The following is a 25,724-nucleotide window of genomic DNA, read 5'->3' on the forward strand; positions in this document are numbered from 1 at the left end:
CATACCCCTGGTTGGGAAACACTGGCCTAGACATTGCTTGAAAAAGAATGGTCGTCGCACACTCAGAACTTCATGCAGTTGCATTTAATAAGACCAACGTTTCGGCTTACGCCTTCATCAGGGTCATCTAGGACATCTGAAGGCGTAAGCCGAAACGTTGGTCTTATTAAATGTAACTGCATGAAGTTCTGAGTGTGCGACGACCATTCTTTTTCAAGTTGAGTCTAATTGTCTGCCGTACGCACCTCAAACGGTGTGCGTTTACTGAAACCCGAAGAAAGACCTGGACATTGAAAAAAAAACAAAAAGAAAATCTATGCATAGGCCTACTAATAAATACACTTTTCTGAAGGAATCATATGCATTACATTACATTATTACAACACATTGCATTTAGCAGACGCTTTTTTTAACCAAAGCGACTTCCAATCGAGGACATAATCATAGCAGACATCACTAGCAGAAACGAAGTGCACAGGAAATATAGGCCTACAGAACAACAAGTGCAGATGCTAAGTAGGGTTAGTCTTTGGCATACTAACATACTTCTTTTAAAAGGCAATATATGCATATTAGCATACTTCTTAAAGGCAAAGGCAATATATACTAACAACCTACTTTGTACTTTGATAGTTTTGCATTTAGAGCTGCACTGAGGACAAGCTAACATCCCCTGTCACCTCCAGAATGTCTGTCTCCTCGTGGTTACCACGGCGATGGTTGTAGGTGAACATCTGGATGCCGTTGACGATGATCCTGTAGCACGCCACGTCACACACGATCATCACCTGAGGGAGAGAGAGAGAGAGAGATGCTGTTATGTTACAATACAAGACAGTCGTTTTTAACCACAGTTGTAAAATGTGTTTCATGAGTTGTGATGATACATGACATTTCAAAAGAGGACCTAATCATAGCCAACATCGCTGTATCTGCTAGCGATGTTTGCTATGATTTCGTCCTCTTTTGAAAGTCGCTTTGGTTATAAAGCGTCTGCCAAATGTAATGCAATTTGATGTTGTGATTGGGGGGCCTGAGCTGGTGCCTCTTGTGGCGATCTTACAAGGACCAGGGCGAGACCATCAGGCAAAAACATTTATGTGCCACAAGGCGGGATTGTCTAGTAGTATACTCAGCTAGATCCAAAGACCAACTCAGTAGCCACTCCGATCTGAAAGACAGTCTCACTTCTGATTAGGTCTGGTGGTAGCCAGGCAAGTAGGCCAGGGGTTCCCAACCATTTTCAACTTGGGACCCCCTTAAAAGTTTCACAAAATGTCCGGGGCTCATCTCTGACACAATAAACAATAACACTCAATATCCAACAGCAGCACACAAATATCGTTGAGAATTTTAGAAAAGGATTTCAGGGCCCACTTTGACTGCCTTAAAGGCCCACAATTTATTACAGTATTTCTCAATTGGTTTTGTATATTTCTCGAATCTCTCTCGCAATTTGCAAAACATAATATTCATTCTCAAAACAGCTTTAACAAATGGCTAAACACGATGGATAACCTGCAAAACCGAGTCTCTTTCTCAAAACCCTTATTTGTCTTTCAAAAACCAAGTTTTTGTGTCAATGAACGTATCAGCGCCAGCAGAATGGTTAGTCATTGTGTCATAGTGTATGGACAAGCTAGTCAAATCAATTTCTCATGTTGTCAATTGAATAGTACACTCTTGAGGATCTTTTCTGAAGCGAAATGTTGTTTAGATTGGATGGGAAATGTTGTAAATTCAGTTTTATATTACATTGATCAGATAAGATTGAGATAGTCTCATGCATTCAGTGACAAAGCTTTTTGAGTGATATGACAAAAGCAATTGATAATGTACGAAATCACTGAGAATTGTACACAGCCATGGCATGGTGGACGAGAGCATTTGCTATATGCCGAAAACAATGAGAAACTGATTTGACCATGTGCATAGGTAACACCAGGAAGTCACAATTGAACAAAGACTTTTGAGAATCATTATTCTGTTGTGAGAAATGTACAAAACCAATTGAGAAAAACTGTAAGAATCACTGCTGTAGGCCACAGAAGCATCCTGTCCTACCGTAAAGGGATGTCCACAGTGGAAGGGCATCCCCCCACACCGTTCCTCCGGGCCCCAGCGGTTATCCAGGAGACTATTACGGACCACAGTGTTCTCATTGAACCTGGGGTTGAAGCAGAACGCTATGCCACCGTTGAAGCGCAGGTTGATGTCGAACCTGGAATTGGAGTCAGTAAGGTCAAGAGCAATGCAAGTACTTTCTTTAGTTCCCGCAAATATGGGAACTCCACCCACTTTGATGGGAAGCAAACAATCATTAGCAAAACAAGGGAGGCCATTTGGGAAATGTTAATTGTTATGCTCTTGGTCAGACCAAGTCTCGAAGAGATTTGAAAGTCGATGATAATCAGGCTAGCACTCCCTCACCTGATGGCATAATGGTTTGGAGTGCCCTGGATGGTGATGCTCTTCCCAGGATACAGCCCTCCTGGAAGAACCGTCTTGTATGGGACAGCCTTTGACAATTTTACAAAAACATAATCAAATGATGCATAAAAAATGTTATTTTTATGTTTAAGTTTTAGGAATTTGTTGTCTGAAAGGTGCACTGTGTAATATTTTTAGTAGTTTATTTCCAGAATTCATGCTGCCCATTCAGAAATGTTTACATCTTCCATGAATACTTACCACCACCATCATAAAATTCTATTCTATGTATTCATTATGACTGTAAAAAAATCACTTTTCATACATGACAACTAGGATCTTCTCCCATGGTCCATTTTCAATTTCCAGAAATAAACATTTTTAGCTGCAAGCGATTAAATTTGGCAATAGACAGCACAGTTTCAATGAGCAGCAGAGTTGCAATTCCTACTCTGGCCACCATCCCACACAGTGCATCTTTAAGGCATGCCATAAAATACAATATTTCTGTCTTAATAGCATTTGAGGGTTAGGGTGAGGAACAGGAAGACAGTAGCTAAGGTTTCAATAGGCTGGGTCCACCTTTTCCCAAAAAGAGTTTTGGCATGAGCCCAGTCTCGCGGAAAATCAACGGTATGCTTCGTGGTGCCGCTACGATATAGCCTCATTTTTCGTGGTTGGGCAACGCGCGCTGTCGTCGAGAGTGGGTGAGAGAGAGGGCGAGAGAGCGAGTGAGAAAGAGAGACCACCCGAGCAGCGTGCATTCCGGGAGGGGAGTGCTGTCGTTGTGTCAGCTTCATGCCATCTCTCCCTTCCTCCAACATTGTCCCTAACCATAACCCTAAACCTAACCCTAACACTAAGCTTTACCCTAAACCTAACCTTAACCCTAAATCAATTGTTTGAAATGTTTGATTACGTCGTTTCCAGTTAGCCTTTACTCAGCTTGATTGTTGACGTCCGTCCGCATTATTCTTCCCCCCAGAACCAAACTACCCCAACTGTCAATTCCCCCTTTCATCACCCAACCACGAGAAAAAATGCTATTCGTAACGGCACCACGAGGCTTAAAGTTGATTTTTTTCTGTTTTTGTCGTAAAGACTTCACAAATGACCCGACATACGGTTGTTGACATTTGGTAGGCCCTAGGCGTTTTTTGCAGGTGCCTTAGGCTAAAATGGGTTAAGCTATGATGTAAATCCATGAACATCAGCGTTCAAGTGTGTGCAACTCTTACATGAGTCGGTGAAGGAGTATAAGGTGGTGGTGCCTGGAGAGACAAACAAGGCCTTGTCATAATTTCACACACTTTTACAACATAGCAGCATAGTAATATAACATCACACACTTTTACAACATAACAGCATAGTAATAACATCCCAGAAATGTATGACAAATCCTGGTCATAACGCCACGTACCTTGACACCGTAGCACTGGTACAAAGTAGGGCAGTAGGTTTGAAAGTTGGTGCCGGGGTCCCTTGGGGGGCATGGGGGGTGCTAGGGGCGGCACGGCAGGTTGGTAGGAAAAGTACAAAACTAAATTAATAATTGAATGAAATAAATAACTGAAGTAAAGTGAAATAAACTAAAAAAAAATAGGCTAATATTCCCAATAAGAACAGCTTTATACGGTAATAATCTATTGTCGGATAAAAGATCTACTGTGATTGTGTTTTATTCAGTAATGTAATGTATTTACTGTATTATGTTTCCAGTTGTCCTTGGATGGGTTGTGGGGTGCACCAACTCCATTGAGTTGAAAAAGGGGGTACATCAAACAAAAAAATTGTATGATGCGGCCTATGTCAAGGAGGGTGATGAAGCGGTCTGCACACTGTGTATTAACTCCAAAAATACTTTATTTCATTTAAACATATGGCAACGTTTCGATCCAACAGAGGGATCTTCCTCAGTAAAGTATAAAGTATGTAAAGTATATAAGTATATAAAGTATTTTTGGAGTTAAGAGTGTGCAGATCGCTTCATCACACTACCTACTACTTTTTGTCTGGCACCTGGACAACTACCTGTGGATGTGCGCACCCTACCTCCAAACACTATGTCAAGGAGGGGCGTTGGCTGGAAACTATATACATGAAGGTATATATACATGTAGGTGTCATGGTGAAGTTTGGGAAGCGCTGCCTCAGAGGGAACGTGTCCACAAGGGGTGCTGGTATTCAATTTATTCACTCCAGCCAGTAGCCTCTGCTTCTGTCCTCCTCATCCAGACCCTAACCCTCAAGACAGAAATATTGTATTTTATGCAATGCCTTAAAGGTGAACTGTGTAGGATGTGGCCAGAGTAGGTACTGCAACTATGCTGCTCACTGAAATTGGACTGTCTACTGCCAACTTTTGTCTTTTCATTAATATTTACTAAATAATAAATGAACTAATGTTTACAAAGTAAAATTAGTTTTTCCAGCTAAAAATGTAAATTTCTGGAAATTTCAAATGGCGGACCATGGAGAAGATCCCTTTTCATGTATGAAAAGTGCAATTTTCTCAGTCATAATGAATACTAAAAATTTGATGGTGGTGGCACATATTCATGAAAAAGGTAGCATTTGTGAATGGGCAGCATGAATTCTGGAAATAAACAACTAAACATCTTACACCTTTAAAGGGGTATGCCACTATTTTGGGGCTTAATACCGTTAAAATCGTTGGCCAGGGTTTATAAAGGTGGTGAAGTGTCTTATTTTTCATGTTAAGCGTTGTCTTGCTTTAAGACAAGTTAAAAGAGGGAGTATGTCGCTAAGCTAGTGAAAGTCAATGGATCCGTGTAGCATGTGGCAATGCTACACGGATACATTGACTTTCACTAGCTTAGCGACATACTCCCTCTTTTAACTTGTCTTAAAGCAAGACAACGCTTAACATGAAAAATAAGACACTTTACCACCTTTATAAACCCCAGCCAAAGATTTTAACTGTATTAAGCCCCAAAATAGTGGCATACCCCTTTAAGTTCTCTCTTTAGCACCACTTGTAGACAACTTTGAAAATAGCCTGTTTGGCGAAATTGCAGTTTTAGTACAATAACAGAAGGTTCTGACCTCCTCCAAGGTACATTTGTTTCTGTCACCATTTGCGTTCCGTTTTGTTCTTAAAACATATAATTCGATTTTTGAAATAGCATGTAAGTATTCTGGCTGCTTCAAGGTGACTCGTTTTTGATGATAATTGGCAATTACTTTTTGGTGATGCTAAAATGTCTTGAAGCAACAGACCACCGTACTTTAACAATGAAATATGTTCTTCTCAGAAGTGATACAAGATGATACTTACCTCTCTGGGCTGCGTTTCCTAAAAACTCAGTTAAGTAGTACTTACGTATGAGGTACCCTCTAGGCAATATACCAGAAATAGGTCTCACATCATCACGAAAAGTTCATAAATAAACTAGTTTACCTTGCACATGCACTTTGCACAACCATTTTATTTGCATGTACCAGAACAAAACATTGTATGTAGGCCAATACAGTTATTTTATGTATAAACTTTTGGTGATGTGATATATTGCCTAAGCCGCCCCTCATGCTGAAGTACTACTTAGACTGCACCGGATCCAAGATCCTGTTCCGGATCCAGCAGGACAATAGGGTTTTTCACAGGGTCCGGATCCGGCAGGATCTAAAGCAGTGGATGCGGTATCCGGTAGGATCCTAAAAATTAGTATCTGGTTCATCTCTAGTTTTTACGTAGCCTAGGCTTTTCAGTCAGTCTTTCACAACCCCACTCGCTGCATGGTGTGAAAGCCCTTTGGAAGTGGCCGTTGCAGGCAGTGTGGCCATAAGCCAATGAGTCTAAAAAATAGTTTGAGCTAACGTAATAAAAAGGGCCCACGTGTGCGAGTAGGCTATGTGTTTCAACCCTTTCGTAGGATCCGGTATCCGGTTGCGGATCCGACAGGATCTTAAGCAGTGGATCCGGTATCCGGCAGGATCCTAAAAATCAGGATCCGGTGCATCTCTAACTTAGACTTAAGAGTTTTTGGGAAACGCAGCCCTGAGCGTTGTGCGACCTCTCAGTCAGTCAGCCGCACTGTCACTCCTGTTAGAATTTGTAGCTATTGATACCTTCACTTCTGTTTTTTAAGCGGGCTTGCAGAGCAAGGCCCGATTCTAGTAATCTCTAAGTCCGTTTATGCTTGCTTGCTTGCTTTGTTGCTTTCTTGTGCAGGGCAGTAAAAATAGAAAATGGATCTCCTCCTAGGCCTTTCGAGATAGAGACACCGTTCGACCGGCTCGGCTTGGAGATCATTTGTTCTGCTATAGCGTGTCCGTGTGTCTTTTTTCCGTTTTTGGCGATTTTGTGGAAGTTTGGGTCCCCATTGAAAACAATGGTAGAACCTTCATGAACCAAGGTTCCGCCACTCTAGAGATCAGAGTGTAGGAGGCATTTTCGGTCATAAAACATCAACACTTTCACCTAGAAGTTTAGTTGACGCGTTGTTAGCGAGCTCTATGGGATTTCCCCAAACTGTGAAAGTTTCATCACCCAACTCCCATTACTTTTTAAATGGCAGGTGTGTACAAACGACAGGGCTGGCCCAATTGCTTTTCCCATTGAGTCTTGAAGTGCCTTTTTCAAGAGGTCAGCGCATCTTTCACAATAGGTCCATTTGTGACTGAACCGTTTAACCTATAACCTTCATTCAAGGACTGTTAGAGAGATCACATGTATGACTCCAATCTGTTGAAAGGACATGTGCCAATTCCTTTTAGTTTTTTAGCAACATCAAGCTAAAGACAAAAAACTGTTTCTGATTCTGCCCTCTGCCTTAGAGCACCATACTAACTGCAATACAGTCAATCAGAACAGGTGCAGCCAATATAGGGTTCCATCTCAACTGTCACTTTCTCTCAACATTCTATTCTTAACGAGCAGCTGCCCTGCAGTTCTAGAAGTCTATTGTTCAGCTCTTCAATGCAATCTAATATTGTCTTGCTGTATTGCATTTTACAGGCAGCTGCTTGGCCCAATGGTAATAGTCCTGCATCAGCAATATGGAGGTTGGGAGTTCGAATCCCTCTAGGACCCATGTTGATTTTCAAAATTATATCATATGTGGTGTTCCTTAGCCAATTTAAAAAAATACCATGTATGTAATTTAGTATCAATGACAAAGATGCTGGATTAGAGATATGGAGGTAGGGAGTTCGAATCCCACTCGGACCCATGTTGATTTTCAAAATTATATCATATGCAGTGTTCCTTAGCCAACTTCAAATACCATGTATGACGTCATTTAGTATCAATGGCAAAGGTCCTGGATTACAGATATGGAGGTTGTGAGTTCGAATCCCACTCGGACCCATGTTGATTTTCAAAATTGTATCATATGCAGTGTTCCTTAGCCAACTTAAAATACCATGTATGTCCTTTAGTATCAATGGCAAAGGTCCTGTATTACAGATATGGAGGTTGTGAGTTCGAATCCCACTCGGACCCATGTTGATTTTCAAAATTATATCATATGCAGTGTTCCTTAGCCAACTTCAAAGACCATGTATGTCATTTAGTATTGTAAGAGCCATTATGCAGAAAAGATATAATATGCTTGAATGTATGTACATTTCATAGTTGCAATTTATATTTGCTATTTGTATTTTATTTTGTTCTTAATCCATGCCATTGTGTATTTCGTAATTCTAAGAAAATGATTATTGATATAAATAATTAATGATGACGCTCCTTTAGAGTGACGTAACTGAGAACGTGCAGCCAGTTTAGTGAGAGCTGCGTAAGGCACGGGAGCATAAAGTTTTCTTACCGTGCGTACGGGCGCCATGCGCCTTGTGATTTGTAACCTTTTGATTTCATATAAAGACACCTAAACTTTAAGAACTTGTCATGTCGTGCGCGTGAAGAAATTACTGTGTCTGCAGCTCAAAGTGGTATTTTGGAAACTGAAGAAAGATTGCCACTACAAGTATCAATGGCAAATGTGCTGGATTAGAGATATGGAGGTTGGGAGTTTGAATCCCACTCGGACCCATATTGATTTTCAAAATTATATCATATGCAGTGTTCCTTAGCCAACTTAAAATTCCATGTATGTCATTTAGTATATCCCCAAAACGCAGAGCTACAACACTTTCAAGATGGCTGAATCCAAGATGGCTGAATTGTTTGGCCCATAACTTCTGACTGGGTGAATGGATTTTTTCCAACATTTCTTTCAGATTTGTTTTCTCAATAGTACCTTGTTTCATCTCTGTCGCAAAAGGAAAGCCCGCTTCCAGCATTTTCTGTGAGAATGCAATCTAGTTTTCTCCCCAATTGTATAAAGTAAGTGGGACGGTGTTGCTACGCCTGTCTTTGTAGTACACATTTTGGTAACACTTTATTTTAGGGATACATTTATTAGCACTAATACATACAATGTCAATGGCTGCATAAGTAACTTGTAAGGCATGTACTAAGCAAATGAGGCCTACTAGGTCCTTACTAAGGTTAAATTGGTAATAAATCTCTTATTGTGCATGAACAAGACATTTGCAAATACATGTCTAACAAATGTTTGATTTTGCTTTGTACATACCTTACAAGTTACTTATACAGAAACATTGTATATATTAGTGCTAATAGATGTAGGCCTATCCCTAAAATAAAGTGTTACCCACATTTTCTACAGCATAGAAAAAGCCACATTTGAATTTGCGTAACCGTTTTTTGTTTCATGTCAATAAACCTATGTAGGCCTAAACAGGAAAAACGTGGAAGACTTTGGTCGCATATAACTACAGCCCCGAGACTTACAGTTGATCATGCTGAGTAGCTACAAATGCTAACAGGAGTGACAGTGCGTCTGACTGACTGGGACAGGCGTGGAGTGTCCATCGGGAGATCGGGGACTTGTCCCGGTGGGCCGCGGCCGTGAAATGTAATATTGCGGCCACATTAAGTTCTCAGCCGGCCCTGAAGTCTCGCAAATGTACTAATGAGCGCTGACTTTCTACTTTGAACATCAATATATTGCTTTACTACTCACTAGCCAGTATTTATACCGTGTACCAGACGGCAATACCTCACTGACGGTGTCAAACAGTAAATTGGCCACATCCTTTCTCTACAGATAATTTTCTTACACCGTAGATCGCGGAAGTTTACTAGATCTTAGTAACACAGTTTCGTTTTCAGTATTTGAAGAACCTGTGATATTTAGATTGGTTACCAAAGGATGGAAATATTAATAAGTTATGATTTATTTTCCGATTTCCACATGACTGTTACAGTTTACAATCTGCCTGTCCAGATTCACTTGCTCTGTGGTTATTGACTTGGGGTACGAACAGACTCCACCAAGTGGTAGGAAGAGAACTGCACCTAACAGAAGCAGTGGGTTTTGTTTAGAACCACCGGTATATCTCCTTATAGTCGAAATAATATTATTATCATACATATATTTATATGTGGCACATTTAGGATGTAGCCTATGTAATGTGTAAAGAAATTGAACCAAATAATTACCACACAAGATTCTGATGTGACCAGTGCTGGGTGTGTAGGCTAAACTGTGGATTAAAGTGGAGTGATTGCAAGAAACAAAGACATTTGCTGCGACGAAGACAGCGTTTTAAGGTAGACCTACACTGTTTGATTATACATTTTGTTGACATATGGTTGTGCTTTGAAGTAGCTAGGTTTGGCTGCATGGTGGGTTTATTGCACAATGTAGACAGACTTTTTTGTAAGCTATAGCCTACTCCTCTAAAAATCCCCACACTCAAAACTTTGTGGCCGTGCTCATCCTGCATTCCTTAAACTATATTTCAATAGGCCTACAAACTGTCAAAATGACAGTGGAGTGCACATTTGCATGGAACAGTAGCGTGATGTAGCCCAGTGTTTCTCAAACTTTTCCTGCCATTCCCCCCTTCAGAGGAAGGGTATCTGTCTGCGCCCCCCCTCAAGCAAAATGGTTACGAAAATACAAATAAATAGGCCTTAGTAAAGTTTATTAAAGCCTAATATACGCACATATAGCCTACCTATGATGTTCTCTAAATATTAGTGAATAAATTAATGAATATTTTGCGAATGTAAAGTGAATGTGTTGATTTAATGGCAAAACAAAATAACTTCACGCGCCCCCCCTCCAATACCTCCGCGCCCCCCTAGGGGGGCTTCCGCCCCACTTTGAGAAAAACTGATGTAGCCTAACCTGCAACTAGTTCGATGAATGCTTTGGACTGTGATGATGGCTGCAGTGGTGTAGTCTACTTTTTGAAGTGGTTATACTGTATATTTCAGCATTTTTTGATGTAGGTATACTGTATATTTGTGCTGTTCTAAATAATGGATCAATCAATTTTAAGTGGGTATACTGTAATCCCTGAAATTTTGAAATGGGTCCATATACCTGAGTTTTACGTAGACTACACCACTGGCTGTGCATTTCATCCAGGTGTAGGCTACAATTCTCCACTTCAGGTTGATATTTTGACAACACTAAAGTCCACATGTAGTACGACTGCAGATTTCGTGTTTTTTGTCTTTTTGGTTAGGAAACCATGTTGTTCGCTTTGTTTTTTTATTTATTTATTTATTTTTTAAAAGGGCCGCCAAGGATAAAATTGTCCCGGTGGGAAAAGTCCTCCCACTCCGCCCCTTAATTGGGAGGTCGCACAACGCACGGTGAGGTACGCATCATCTCATCTCACTTATGAAAAGAACATATTTCATTGTTTAAGTACAGTAGTCTGTTCCTTTTAAGTCTTATTAGAACTTACCAATTATGGGGCAGCAGCTTGGATGAAGTGATGTTTGTTGAAGTGATGTTTGTTAGTGTTGTCTCCCCCTACCCTGACAACAGATTACAATTTATTTGCCATATGGTAACTAGTGGAACTACTGAGACAGGTAAGCCTATATTGGCGTTAAATCTAAACGTTTTTAGACAAAAAAGACAAAAAAACAGAAGATTTAAATGGCTCTAAGCTACTGTGTGCCTAAGACAGGCCTAAGCTACTGTATGCTATCGCAACATGGCCCACGGAGAACTCATCAGGGGATGAGTACCCCACTTTGATGTGGTGGGTATTCCCATCAAAATACTTACAGTCACAGGATGACAGACGGTCACTTGCTGAGGTGCACTCTGAGCATTTGGAGGCTAAAAAGGGAACACAATTTAAAGTGATACTGTCCCCTTTTTGGAAATAAGCTTATTTTACACCTCCCCTTGAGTTAAGTAATGGGGTTTTACTGTTCTCCTATACTTTCAACCGTTCTCTGGGTATGGCAATGCAAAGTTTACTTCTAAGCTAGCAGTTAACATTGAGTCCTATGAGACCAGTTAGACGCCAGCTGGTCTCATAGGACTCAATGTTAACTGCTAGCTTGGAGGTGACATTTGCACTGCCATATCTAGACAATGGTTGAAAGTACAGGCGAACGGTAAAACCCTATTATTTAACTCAAGGGGAGGTGTAAAATAACCTTATTTCCAAAAATGGGACAGTATCATGTTAATGATTTAATCAACCAACACCTAACCAAATAGCCAAAGCATACAATACTCCTCTGAATGTTTTTCTTTAACTGTGTATACATTTAATGTAAATATGAAACCTAATCACTGTGTGTAGACTGGAGCATATTGGGAACAATTCTTACCGCAAAAGACTGAAAAACATAAGTCATTGGTGGGGCTGTTTGGGTTGGCACTGCACTTTGAACTGGCTGCTGAAAAATGTAACAAAAAAACAACCATGAAAGCCTAAACTTCATCATGACATCCTTAAGTGTTAATTATTCACAACACAATCACTTTGTCATATCCCATTCCCATCCCATTCCCCAGTTCAAGTGAAATATGGGAAAACAGTCAATGATCAATATTTTCATGCACTTAACGCTTCAGGCTTTATGATGAACAACCTAAAAAACATTCCTCTGGGTTTGATGAACACTGGTCCCTATAGGCCAGTGGTTCTCAACTGGAACAGTCTTGGGACCCACCGTTTTCCACTCATTCGGTCGCGACCCAATTTTTTTAGCATTCAAGTCAATTCAATATAATTCTCAAAATGTAACCAAGACTCGAATGACTGGTTGCACGATGTCTATCTCGCATAAACATTCAGATTGTATCTATGACGACAGATGACACAGAGTTCACTAGCCTATCAAAATGAAAGTTGTAAATTGTTGCAGGAAAAGTTGGATTTTTTTTTTTTTTTTTTTAGAATTACGTTTTTTTTACACCAAGGCTGCGACCCACCCATGACCCCTCCGCGACCCACTTTTGGGTCGTGACCCACCAGTTGAGAAACACTGCTATAGGCTACTTACAGCAGGAGTCTGAATGGTCACAGAGTGGATCTCTACTCCCCCATCGATGAAGATGTTTCTCACTCTGGATGCACGGATACGGTGCTGGTAGTCGTGGAAATGGACCCCATTCACAACTATCTGGGAATCACAAGACATGCAGTACTCAGCTATTATAAGATGCAAATCACCATTTCCAAGTCTTCAAGACCCATACTGTTAATGCATAGTTGTCTGTACAGCAAAATTAACAAGCTAGGTCAGAAAGGTGCAGCAACGAACATGTCAAAGAAGCGGAAAGATAATACTAGTCCTTTGGTACAGATGGGAGAACACGTGCTCCTATTCAGTGTTTGCTGAACAAAAACGTCATAACATGACTTTATCGAGATTTTGAAAAATATATATAGGCCTATATTTTTTTAGGGGCATTTTTTCCTTTATTTCGATTGGACAGGAGAAGCGACCGGAATTGAGTGGGAGGAGAAATGGCAAATGACGCGGGAGGGAATCGAACCCGAGTCGCCGGCGTAGGCCTACTAACCCAATGCCCTACCGTTAGAGAGGGCCGCCGCAGGGATAATATAAGGCAGTGGTTCTTAACCTTTTTTCCTTAACGCACCCCCTTCTCTGTGCGGAAGACAAGCCGTGCACCCCCAACCCAAACTTCTACACGAGTATACGCACAAAAAATTACTTAAGTGATTAATTACAATGATTCTTGCCTGACACATTAACCAATACCTTCAAATATGTTTAATTTGGTCTTAATTTGGCCTAATTATAATGTTTGCAAGCAGAATTTTGGTCACAACCTCAACACAAACAAAATTCCGCGCACCCCCTGAAATCTCTGGCGCACCCCCAGGGGGTGCCCGCACCCCAGGTTAAGAACCACTGATATAAGGTCATGATCAGGTACAGATGGTTGTAACCACTTTGCAGGGCTTGTTGACATTAACTTTTTTCGCTTGCTCGCCATTGCATAGCAGTTTTTCCAAGTCACTAGCCACATGGCTATTCTACTAGCCTCAAATTTGATATTGTTTCTTTTTTTCTTTATCATGATGCTGTACATATAACTTCCGAAGATGAGGTGCTACAGTAAAGCAAGAAGATGAGTGCGCAGCTTTCTACATAGAAACACATCATACAAATAGAAACTAGTAACTGGGCTTTTTCTTGAACTTCTACAAACAACTGATACACAAGGACCAAGTGTAGAATATAGGCTATTCTGATATGTCATACCATAGAATAAGCTACCTGCCAAATTGGCTAGTGACACTGAAATGATTACCAGCCACAGCCAAGTTTTACCAGCATTTGGCCGGTTGCAGGTGCCAGTGTCAAGCCCTACTACTTAATATACTTTATGGATGCAGTATAATCATTTGCAAACGCTAGTTAGCATTTTTCATAGAAGGATAATGAAGAATGTTACATTCTAACCGAGTATGCGTCGGGTTTGACCATGAAGGTCAAGGTGAAGCCGCTTCCGAGAGGGATGGGGTTGGGGGACTTGCGCTCCTCGATGCCCCAGCTGGAGCCCTGCAAGGTGTTGCACACCACGTAGTTCATCAGCAGAGGGTAGCGCGGGTTGAAGTGGAGCGCTCTGTCTTCACCGCACTTAAAGTCCACCTGGAACCTAGTGACATGGACAACAATAGCATGACAATTTCTACGTTTAGGCTACATGAGACATTTAATTCAGAATTAACTCCATTTAATTCTGACTAAAGCTTAATCCCGCCTTGAAAACGTTATGTAAACATTTCTTAATTCGGAATTAAATGAAAGATCAAAGGAAACTCGACTGAACTATTTAATTCGGAATTATTAATTTGGAATTAAAAACGTTATGTAAACGTAGCCAATGGGTGCGTTCCAATATGCGTCCTTGCTTCCTCCACTTGTGCTTGTGGCCTCGTACCAGGAAGTAATATATCATGATGACATCACTGACAACAGCATTATATTTCAATATCTTGTAAAAGCTCAATTGTAAAGTAATTTTCTCATTTTGCAATTGGGATGGTGAATGAAAAACAGTCCCTCAAAAGTTGTTGTAGCTTGGCTGACAGCCGGGAAACTATTGTTTTCTCTGCAGAGGAGGGGCCAGGAGGCCACAAGCATAAGTGGAGGATGCAAGGTCGCATATTGGAACGCACACAATGACAAGAAATGAGCAGCACGGTTCACAATTATCCTTGAGTACTGTATGTGACGTCCCCCTGCGCCCTCTTCAGGCCCAGGCCTGCCAGCGCATGTGTTTTTCTGATGCTTGATGGGGGGTAGCCTAATTAGTTAATGAATGTCACCTGTGGAGAGGTATAAAGTCCTCCTCTCTTCAGTTCTGCTGGCACTCTGACCTCACTCACCACTGGCCTTTAGGCTCGTTCGTGACGGAGAAATTCTAACCAGAATGCATCAAACTGGCAAAGTGCGCATGCCCACTGCCTAGCAAATATCTTACTGCGTACGAACGAGCCTTTTGTTTCATTCTCTCCTTCTATACATGGGTTCGCAGTGTTTGTAAACATGATGTTATGAGGAGGGGCAAGACACTAACAGCCAACCACGTGAGCTAATTTTTTGACCGACAGCGATTTCCAACAATCAGAGATTGAGTTGTGTGTTAGTTTCGCGCAGTTAGTTTCGCGCAGTCAGGGGAAAACAAAAATTTAGAACCCATATAAATACCCTCACTCTTTCTTTCTTTCTTTCTTTGCAGCTGACACTGATACTGACGCACACACAGCACTCATCATTCACTCACATACACCCATTCATTCCCCTAGACACCTGTTCATTTATTGGTTGCCTTTGATTCTAAATAAATAACCTCAAACTTTGAATTTTGTGTGGTCTCCGTTTCATGTTGTGCAGTAGTTGGGGACGCAACAACCTATCCCGTTCTGCCTGTGAAATGCTTTGCTAATTGCTGAAAGAAATGTAATACAACAGCATAGATAGGCTGTTCTTTAATGCACAATTTTGCTACAGGCACAGCTTGACAAATTTACAGACATGGCCATAGTAGCCTAGCCTGGTTCACACCAGACGGTGTGTGTGTAGCTTTGGCGCCCCCTGGCGGAGCAGAGCTAATAGTAGCCTATCATAAACCAGAATATCATAACCCCCCCCATTCAAAAAGTTTCTGGTTGTGCGCACGAGTCATTTTCAGTCTCCGTAGTTTCTCAGAGGGGTTAACTTAAGACTAGAGACAATTTTACATTTTAGGTTTTGGCCTTCCGTTTACACATAGGCCTACAGTGTTGTAAAATCTGCATATCAAAAATCCATTTTTAAAAATATCCCATCTAAATTAGAGGGGTAAACGCAACTGTTACAATGTAGTTTTTTTTCTCCTTCATATCATCTTCATGCTTCTACAAACAGATGAAAAAATACGTGTTAACATCACCTAAGTGTCTGTACCTTTCGGTAAACGGCAGTACTCTGCCGACGATGGTGATAGTCGTTCCATTAATAAGGCCCTCCTTGATGGCACCAGTGAATGGGATTCTCTGCAGAGCAACATTTCACCGTTGTCACATTTGCATACGTATCATCACAAGCATATGAACAGAAAACTGATACGAAAGTTTTGCATACCAAGCCTATTATATGCAGATTCACAACAACAACAAAAACCTGTTGCATGGACTGTTGAAACTGTTTCAGTGCAAATAAAAATACTGATTGCTAAAGTGAATACCAAAGGATAAGAAATGCTCCACTGAAGCAGAGAATTGTAGATTTTGTGACCATACGCAAGTTCTACATCACTGTTCCCAAGCACCTGAAAGCATGACAGATCCTGTTTTGCGAGGAGCGTGCGTATCTGTGCGTAGTAATCATTTTGATCGATGTTTCCACAAGTCATTTAGCCAAATAGGCGCGACAAACTGGTCAACGAAAGACGCTCTACAATCATCATGGCCTGCATTATTTGGCTTGGCACGCATTCTGCAAATGATTCATCAATTTCCCAGTGTCAAGTGTTCTCGCCTTGGAAGTGCGTGAAACGCCCAGTGATTGGATATCGCGGTGTTCACCAAAGAGTATCCAATCACTGGGCGTTTCACGCACTATCAAGGCTAAAACACTTGGCATTGGGAAGTATTGCTTGTCTTTTAATACAATTAAACTGAATAACAACGAGGACTAGGTAAAACAAAACACACCAATATACTTGATACAAAATGTGTAACTGCCATTCTCACCGGATTGTTGAAAGATTGTTGCTGCATATTCGAGGGTGACGACGTTATATTTCCAGACACGTTAACGGTAGTTGCCAGTGGATTATGTGGTGCGCCTCTGTTATGCTCAGCTGTGCTGATGTGTCGTGTCTTGGGGTGCATCCCAATACGTGACCTTGCCTCCTCCACTTGCCTCCTCCACTTGCTTCTCGTCATGATGACATCACTGACAACAGCATTACATTTCAATATCTTGCAAAAGCTCAATTGTAAAGTCTTTTTCTCATTTGCAATTGGGATGGTGAATGAAAAACAGTCCCTCAAAAGTTGTTGTGGCGAGGCTGACAGCTGGGAAACTTTATCGTTTTCTCCACGGAGGAGGGGCCAGGAGGCGGGACGAGGAGACAAGCACAAGTGGAGGAGGCAAGGACACATATTGGGATGTACCCTTGGTGCCTGAAGTACCGTTAGTTTCGTTTCCCGGCAGCAGCTGAACTCACTTCCCGGATTCAGATGATCAAGCAATTATTGACGGCATTGGTCCAATCTCACATAAAGGATGCGTAAAAGCACCCCAAGATCACATAGACTCCCTGGAAACCAGCTGCCTGTCTCTATGGAAATGTCCCTTTCAATTTGTATAGCATATATGCAAAGCCTTTACTTTGACTTCATCTTTAGGCTAATCATAAAATAACTTTACAGCAAATGGAACTAAAACATACCAGGGCCAGTATCCTTGATTGTATTTTAAGGTGTGCACAGGACTGGTGGACAGGTGGTAACTGGACACCAAATGCCGTGATAGAAAGTTCTTTTTTGCAAGCTTTTTTTCTGTCACAATGTGCTGTGGTCCACGTTGACATGATAATCTACAAATCTAGCCTCTGTATGCTTAGTAAGGCTGCCATCAGTTCCACATGCCCTCTACCCCCTTCAGAACATCATGCCCCCCCCCCAAAAAAAAAAAAAATCTGCACTGTTTTACAGTAGCCCATTATATCTGATTATACTGCAACTGAATTGCACAGAGATAGAAAATGGTCCTCACAAAAGTAGCAGGCTGGTGTACAAATGGTTGTACACCAGCGTCCCCAGCTAGGGCACAACATCAAATGGAGACCAGTATTATCTATTTGCTGAAGTAGGCTATCAGGGTGTGTCAGAGACGGTCAGGAAGAGGAGTAGGCTACAGGAGACTGGTTGACGACTTTGTGGGATGGTGCCAAACCAATCAGCTGCTCCTGAGCACTACCAAAACCAAAAAGTGGCGGTTGACTTCAGGAGATCCACCCGGCCCCTGGTCTGGTGCCTGTTTCTATGTTGTGGAGGCATGGCCACTTCCCATCATCTCTCTGACCACACTGCAGACGATACTTGCTATTTCCTGTCAGGCTAAGGACACGAGACTGGCCACTATGGTGCCATACTACTTGGCTCCATCACTATCTATAAGCTGGGTCCTCAGTCGCAGCTCGCAGCGCAAACTCTTGGGCAGTCATGGGTGAGCGGTTAGGGCGTCAGACTTGCATCCCAGAGGTTGCCGGTTCGACTCCCGACCCGCCAGGTTGGTGGGGGGAGTAATCAACCAGTGCTCTCCCCCATCCTCCTCCATGACTGAGGTACCCTGAGCATGGTACCGTCCCACCGCACTGCTCCATGGGGCGCCACTGAGGGCTGCCCCCTTGCACGGGTGAGGCATAAATGCAATTTCGTTGTGTGCAGTGTTTACTTGTGTGCTGTGGAGTGCTGTGTCACAATGACGATGGGAGTTGGAGTTTCCCAATGGGCTTTCGCTTTCGCTTTCAGTCTTTAACCTGTAATGCGCTGAAGCCCACGCTATCTTTGCAGCTCAGACAAGCATCACCAACACAATCTCAGGCACCAGTTCTAAAACTGTTTGGGATGATAGTAATCACCCATGCCGGACCTACATTTAACTTAACAATTGCCTAACATACCTGGATGGTTTAATGCCAGCTCGGGACTCTGTTATAGATTGGAAGGAGTCAGTCCCATGCAACTGCCCTGTAAATTGAGTGAGGATATTGGATAGTGGGATAGGTGGGATATTAAATGGTACACTATATAATTTCTGTGTAAGTATAATGCACACTACATCTAATATAATAACTGTACATAATATTCATCAGTTGAAACATTTTGAAATGTTTTGTTTAGCTTACATATAAGGAATGTTCATTAACATGTGAATGATAAAAAAAATCCACTGTAACTAGTGTTTAATAATCGGTATGGCGCTCTTAAAATAATTGTTCAAGAAGACGCTTTTGCACACCTCTGTAGGTAGGCAGGTGTGTAGGATATTATCCCAGTGGGGTTGTCATTCAAGTGTAAAGAAATCCTGCACACTGTCCATTCCACCAAGAAACTTTAATACAACATGAAGAAGGTCGGATGACCGAAACAATGTATTAAAGTTTGTTGGTGGAATGGACAGTGTGCAGGATTTCTTTGCTCTTAAAATAATGAATTCATAGACAAAACCTTAGCAGGTGCGCTGAAAAAATTCCTTCCTCTAGGGCTAAGCCACCCCTGTCTCTCAAACCTAGTGACGGGCCTGAGTCATACCAACCAAATAATTAACCAACCAATCAACCAATCAATCAATCAATCAATCAATCAATCAATCAATCAATCAATGAACCAATCAATCAATCAATCAATCACTGTGGGAAGGAGGGATGGACAGAAGAGGAGTCTGAGGCCTTCTCACATGACAAGCGTTGTTTATTGTCTCTCAAAATGAATACAGAAAGTGTGTACAGAATGGCAGCCACATGCAATACAAAAATATGAATTTTTACATGACATAACATGTATTGACCCATTCTAAAAAATGTACAATTCATTTCTTACATCATTTTATACATGAAAAAATATAAAGATATATTTACATTTGGATCAGGGGAGCAGTGCCTATTCAAAAATGTTATGATGTACAATATATATATATAAAATGTACAAATATTACAATAATTACAGCGCCTTTATTATCTGTACAGTGAAAATCACAATTATTTATACGTGTTTATTACATATTCTTCACAGAATTACACTCCTATATTTTCAGACACAACACACTCACGCACCCGCAAACACACACGCAGTGCGCACACACATACAGACACGTAAGCACATACTCACACACACACACACACACACACACACACACACACACACACACTCATACATACACATTACAATACATGCGCGCCAGCATACAGTAGGCAAGTGATGAGACAGAACAGAGACACACAGGCGCACACCGGAGGTAATGTTGATCAAACTAAATGAGGAGACACCAACGTGCTAGATTGATGCAGCTCGTTTCTCTGTCCAGTGGTGCAAAAAAGGCATTCTACTCGGAAACAAACAAAACTACATTGTGTAGAGTCTGAAATCCACTGAAAAGTCTACCAGGGGGAGACAACTCAAGTTCAAAATGTGAGGAGTCTGAAATCGCTTGTACTGTAGGACGGGAAACGCCAACATCTCCTTTTGGCTTGGGTACGATTTTGTTCGTTTGCATTCTTGAAGGCCCCCAATACTTTTGGGGACTTGGAATAAACAGCACATCACTCAAAGACGTCCTGTCTGTGTTGAGCTCTGATATGGTGTCTTGAATGAGAATCCGCTTCCTGCCGCGAACTAGCCTCCACTGTCAGTTCTACCCAGAGCCGCTGACAGCTTTTGCTGGGCTCAGGACAAAGTCATCTGAAAGGGCCCCCAACCCAATACATACAATGTAATGGGGACCCAATTCTGGGCCCCCTATCTCTCTGGGCCCGGGACAACATACCGGTTTGTCCCCTGTTAGGGGGCCTGGTTTGACCTGTTCCTACAGTGTGTACTGTACTGTAGAGAGCATTGCGTTGGGAGTCCATACCAGTGTAGGCTGCACGGGTATCTGGCAGTCACAGTCTGTAAGCACGCAGGACGCAGCCAAAGTGGCACTACAAGAGATCTTCAACCAGCTCTATACAAGATGGCGGGCATGATGTCGGTTCAAAAGAAAGAAAGGAAGAAAGAAAGAAAGATAGAACAGAAGGAGGAAAAGACAGAGAAGAAAAAAAAAGCTGGCGAAAAAAAGAGAGAATCCATTGAAGGTGTCACTTCTGGTGACAGATTTGCATCAAAAAACACCACCCAGAAACACATGGTAGAACAGTCACTGGTCAGTCCAGAACCAGCTGTAGCAGGTTTTCCTTGTAAGTTTTTATTTTATTTTTATTTTTTTAAATGCAACGAATGTCCGACTTCCGAAGTCCCAGCAAGACAGAGGTCACAGCAGCAGCGGAGTGTAGGGAGGGGAGGGGGGAGAGAGGGGGGGAGGAAGGGGACGGTGGGATCACCGTTACAGAATAATACAGTACCTATTTCACACATATCCATTTCACCAAAGACACCACAAGCCAGAGAGAGAGAGAGAGAAAGAGAAAGATAAAGAGAAAGAGAGAGAGAGATAGAGGCAACTAATTAACGTGTTTCTTTCCACAGGAGAAAAACAAACAACTACAAAAAAAAACAATAAAACAAAAACAAAAAGAAGTCATAAAGGCAAGAGTTTCTGAGGGTGCAGAAGCAGGGGATGTGAAGAAGTCCTTTACCTCCTCCCCTTCCAATGTCCAGAGTGTTCTCTTCCATCCACGCAGGGAAAAAATAAACACAGAGGAGGAGGAGGGGGAAGGCCGAAGAGAAGAGAGGATTGGAGAGGACGAGAAGGAGAGTAAGGGATAGTCGGACGGAGGGTGGAGGGTGCAAGATCGGGCTGGGGTTAGTGGAAGCAGAATCAGCATCAGGCAGAGTCGAGTCAGTGCTTGGCTTCGCTTTGCTTTAGGTGATCTTGTCTTTGTTTTTAGTCTCTTATTTAAAAAAAATCCAATAGTTAAGGATTTCAGGATGCATGCAAGGCAGACCCAGGCTTCAGTTGATTTGCATTGCTTACACTACTTCACATCAGCAGCTACAACCTGGGTTAGGAGGAGAGAGAGAGAGAGAGAGAGAGAGAGAGAGAGAGAGAGAGAGAGAGAGAGAGAGAGAGAGAGAGAACGAGAACAGGATAGAAAAGTACACAAGAAGTGCAACACAAGAGAGAATAACAGAGAGGGGGAGTTAGACAGAGAGAATAAGAAAAAGGAGTTACAGTTAGAGAGAGAGAGCGAGAGTGGAGAGAAGAGGGGAAAACAGAAAAAAGCTGGTTAAATTGTGTTAATAAAGTGATAAGAAGAAGAAGAGAACTACTATTGCCTCGTTCAGACCAAGAGCGAACTACGCTGCTTGGTAGCGGAGGTAGCAGAAGAAGTTTTGCCTTGAATTAGCTGTATTCGATCTGGACGTGGCGTTGACATGCTTGATTTAGCTAATCACATAACGGCTCTGGGTTGACAGCCTGGGACATTCGTTGATATGAACATTCCAATTGGTTTTCGCGTCATAGCTTATTACAATAAGATTAGCTTGACTTTAATCGTTAAAATTCGCTCTGGTCGCTCAGCTCGCTTTGCCCTAGCGACTTGGTAGCGCTGGTCGCGTGACCTCCATAGAGAAATAATGACTTCCGTCGATCCGTTAGCGTAGGTCGCTCTTGGTCTGAACAAGGCATATGGCAAGAGGGCATTGTTAAATTCGTTAACATTTAAGTGCTTAAAATACTTCTTGTAAGTGCAGAGAAGCGTATAACCAGTTGTGAGAGCAGAGGTGGCCAATACATTTCAGGGAAGACCGCAATTGCAAGGGCTACGTACGTAGGCGCAGACGGAAAAAGAGTGTTCAAACGTTAGTTCTGGCCAGGCCATGGTAGTCAAGAAGCGTGCCACCTTCCCCTCACCTCTAATTGATCCAGGTGTAACCCCTTAGCCGATCATCTTTCCTCCCTAGCGATTGGCCATGCTCCTGTGGCGCGCCCCTTTAAATTCTACCCCTTTCTCCCTGATGTGGACGCTGCTTGGTCTTTGCTACCCACCTCCTCCCCCTGCTCCGCCTTGTCGCGTATCTTGTCCTGTTGCCTGGTTCTGCTCATGGGGGAATATTTATCTCTCCGTTTGGCCGTGGTGAGAATTCCCGGTAACACTTTACAATAACTACCCCCAAAAAAGCTTAATAAACACTTTATTAACATTTAATTATAATTAACATTTAACAAAGCATTTACAAATGTTTGTACATGATTAAGAAGCAAACTACGACACCACAGTGGAGTGGGAATCAACTTCTACTGTGTGAGTTTTATGTGGTTTCATGCCTTCTGGTCTTTGGAGGATAAACTTCCAGGACCGATAAGACTGTGCTGTGTCTGTTGTGTTAACATAGTATTTCTTGCCCATTTATAAACATTTGTAAACAATTTGTTGATAATTAGTTTATTATTTAAAAAGTGTTTATAAAGCTTTTTTTTTGATAATTATTGTAAAGTGTTACCGAATTCCCTAACTGCTGCTGCCCCCTGACTCTCTGCTTTTTCATGGTGCTCATGGAAATAGGGGGGCGCCTCTGAACAGAGCCATACCGCCAAATGCAATTAATAATTTAAATCAAGAAATTGCATTCAGATTCTTCTCTTGTGTTTCTTGACTAAAACGGTTCTGACAGAAATAAGCTAATTTGTAATACAGGTGGCGTGCTTAACCAGCCAGTTAGGTCACAGAGGTTGTGAAGGGGCCTTCAATGCCTGACACCCTCGTTGCATCCATAAATGTAAGGTCAGTCTTTATATGTGTGTATGGTCATGTGTGATTTGGGTATGACTGCATGGTCTATGTGTGTTTCAGTTTAATTTATACAACATGTTGTGTGTGTTGCTAGTTTGGGAAAACACAATTTCGATCAGCCTGTGGAGGGTGTGTTACAAGGTGCGTGTGTGCGTGTGTGCGTGTGTGTGTGTGTGTGTGTGTGCATGTGTGTGTATGCATGCGTGTGTGTGTGCGTGTGTATGCATGCATGTGTGTGAGTGTGTGTATGTGTGTGTGTGTGTGTGTGTGTGTGTGTGTGTGTGTGTGTGTGTGTGTGTGTGTGTGTGTGTGTGTGTGTGTGTGTGTGTGTGTGTGTGAGAGAGAGAGAGAGAGAGAGAGAGAGAGAGTTCCTTGGGCGAGGAGGGAGGGAGGGGAGGAGGTGTCCTTGAGTACAGGTCTCTGCTCTGCTCTGCGTTGCTAGGATACGTACTCTGCGGACTTCCAGAAGTGTCCGGGGTGGGAGAGGCGGCGGTTGAGCTTGGGCAGCTTCTCCAACATGTCCGCCAGCTGGGTGAAGGTGGGCCGCTCACGTAGGTCATACGCCCAGCACGCAGACAGAATCTCCTGTAGAGGGAGGGGGAGGGCGGAGAGGAGGAGGAGGAGAGAAGAGGAGGAGAGAGGAGAGGAGGAGGAGGAGGAGAAGGGGAGAGGAGGAGGGGGAGAGGAGAGGAGGAGGAGAAAGAGGGAAGAGGGGACAAGGGAAGAGGAGAAAGAGGAGGAGGAGGGAAGAGGAAGAGGAGAAAGAGGAAGAGGGAAGAGGGGACAAGGGAAGAGGAGGAAGAGGAGGAAGAGGAGGAGGGATAAGGAGTAGGGGGGAGAGAGCGGAGGAGGAGGAGGGAAGAGGAGAAAGATGAAGAGGGGACAAGGGAAGAGGAGAAAGAGGAGGAGGGAACAGGAGGGGGAGGAGGAGGAGAGAAGAGGAGGTGGAGGGAGAGGAGGTGAGAGAGGAGGAGAAGGAGGAGGAGGCAGGGGAGGAGGAGGAGGAGAGGAGAGGATGAAGAAGAAGAGAGAGAGACAGAGGGGCAGAGGGAGGGAGAGGGAGAGAAGAGGAGGTGGAGGAGGAGGAGGAGGGTTTGTATTTCTTATGTTTCTAAATGATACATGCACATACTGTATGAAAACAGAGAGTAATGTAGCCAGTAAGGAAATGGGTCATGTACTGTATGTATGTATTATCAAGTACACGAATGTAAACCAAACCAACAACGGGCTTCTCTAAAAATGTAGAAGTGCAGGTCTTCAGAAATGGAGTTAGGGGGTTTTGCATCTGAACTCTTCAATTGTTCTTTGCATTACCCAAAGCGACGTACAGTTATTATGTTTCATTGTATTGTTTACCGTCCCTGGAGCAATGTGGGGTTAGGTGCCTTGTTCAAGGGCACTTCAGCCATGGTAGAGAGATGTCAGGTGGGGATTCAAACCTGCAATTCCCAGATTGAGAGACCAACTCCCTGGGGGTGCTGTGGTGCAGCGCGTTGACACACCATACCATATGCACGTCTCTCTCTCTCCCAATGACTTCCTGTCTCTTCTAGCCTGATAAACCAGCCTAAACGTGAGACCGGAGTAATTTAGTCTGGCCCCGATGAACGGTACCTCGGACGATTGCTGATGAGAACAACCTGTTGTTTTGGTTAGGTCTGGTTTAGGTTTAGGTTTTGGTTAGGCACATAGGGTTTTCTTACAGGTTAATTTGAATCTCTCTCTTACTTTTGCTCTCTCTTTCTCTCACTCTCCTGCTCTTTCTGTTGCTCTCTCTGTTCTCTTGTTTTTAGGAACTGACTGACTGATAACTGCTACCTACTTTGCATGCACACATGCTTGACATCATCCAAACCCTAGACATTTGGCCATTGATGACATTTGAAAATAAATATTTGAAAACTGTATTTTGGTTGTCGTGTCCCTCTTCTATGTTTCAACCCTTGTACCGAGCCAGGGTGCTCTGACCAATCGGCGATCTTTGCCGTTGATGTTGCAAGCTTCGTCGTCACTCCCTCAAAACCCAGCCCGCTTTGATTCAAAACAAATCTCTGCGTTAAT

General features: G+C 42.6%; 2 protein-coding genes across 4 annotated transcripts in view; both read right to left on the bottom strand.

Annotated features, from left to right (window-relative positions):
• Positions 1-177: 177 nt before the first annotated feature.
• On the bottom strand, positions 178-17,358 carry LOC134452469 (galectin-9-like). Of its 2 annotated transcripts, XM_063202871.1 has the most exons (11): positions 16,951-17,358; positions 16,163-16,251; positions 14,174-14,369; positions 12,743-12,862; positions 12,065-12,133; positions 11,508-11,561; positions 3,851-3,931; positions 3,669-3,701; positions 2,431-2,519; positions 2,065-2,221; positions 178-788 (listed from the first exon to the last, which is right to left on the bottom strand). In XM_063202871.1, exons 1-11 carry the CDS (start codon positions 17,143-17,145, stop codon positions 642-644), a joined length of 1,230 nt encoding a protein of 409 aa, XP_063058941.1. In that variant the 5' UTR covers positions 17,146-17,358; the 3' UTR covers positions 178-641. The 2 variants fall into 2 exon arrangements, with proteins under 2 accessions (XP_063058941.1, XP_063058942.1); XM_063202872.1 differs by lacking the exon at positions 12,743-12,862 and having other exon boundaries at positions 12,065-12,130.
• A 3,920-nt stretch (positions 17,359-21,278) lies between these two features.
• Positions 21,279-25,724, bottom strand: part of ksr1a (kinase suppressor of ras 1a) — a 78,729-nt gene continuing 74,283 nt past the window's right edge. Inside the window, exons 22-23 of one of the 2 annotated variants that reach the window (XM_063202873.1) lie at positions 24,112-24,245; positions 21,279-21,923 (exon numbers count right to left, since the gene is read on the bottom strand). In XM_063202873.1, coding sequence (XP_063058943.1) covers positions 21,917-21,923; positions 24,112-24,245 — 141 coding nt within the window. In that variant the 3' untranslated portion in view covers positions 21,279-21,916. Of the gene's footprint in view, positions 21,924-24,003; positions 24,246-25,724 lie in introns of those variants that run through there. The other variant, XM_063202874.1, reaches the window with a different exon arrangement.

This window comes from Engraulis encrasicolus, chromosome 7, assembly GCF_034702125.1.
Source record: "Engraulis encrasicolus isolate BLACKSEA-1 chromosome 7, IST_EnEncr_1.0, whole genome shotgun sequence".
Taxonomy (NCBI): domain Eukaryota; kingdom Metazoa; phylum Chordata; class Actinopteri; order Clupeiformes; family Engraulidae; genus Engraulis; species Engraulis encrasicolus.

Bases quoted from the DNA above. Each gene is read 5' to 3' on its own strand.
- LOC134452469 (XM_063202871.1), bottom strand. From the start codon at position 17,145: ATGACGAGAAGCAAGTGGAGGAGGCAAGTGGAGGAGGCAAGGTCACGT. The intron at 12,134-12,742 runs GTAAGTAGCCTA...TACATTTTTCAG, and splicing joins TGACCATTCAGACTCCTGCT to CAGCCAGTTCAAAGTGCAGT. The intron at 3,702-3,850 runs GTACGTGGCGTT...TTGTCTCTCCAG, and splicing joins ACCAGTGCTACGGTGTCAAG to GCACCACCACCTTATACTCC.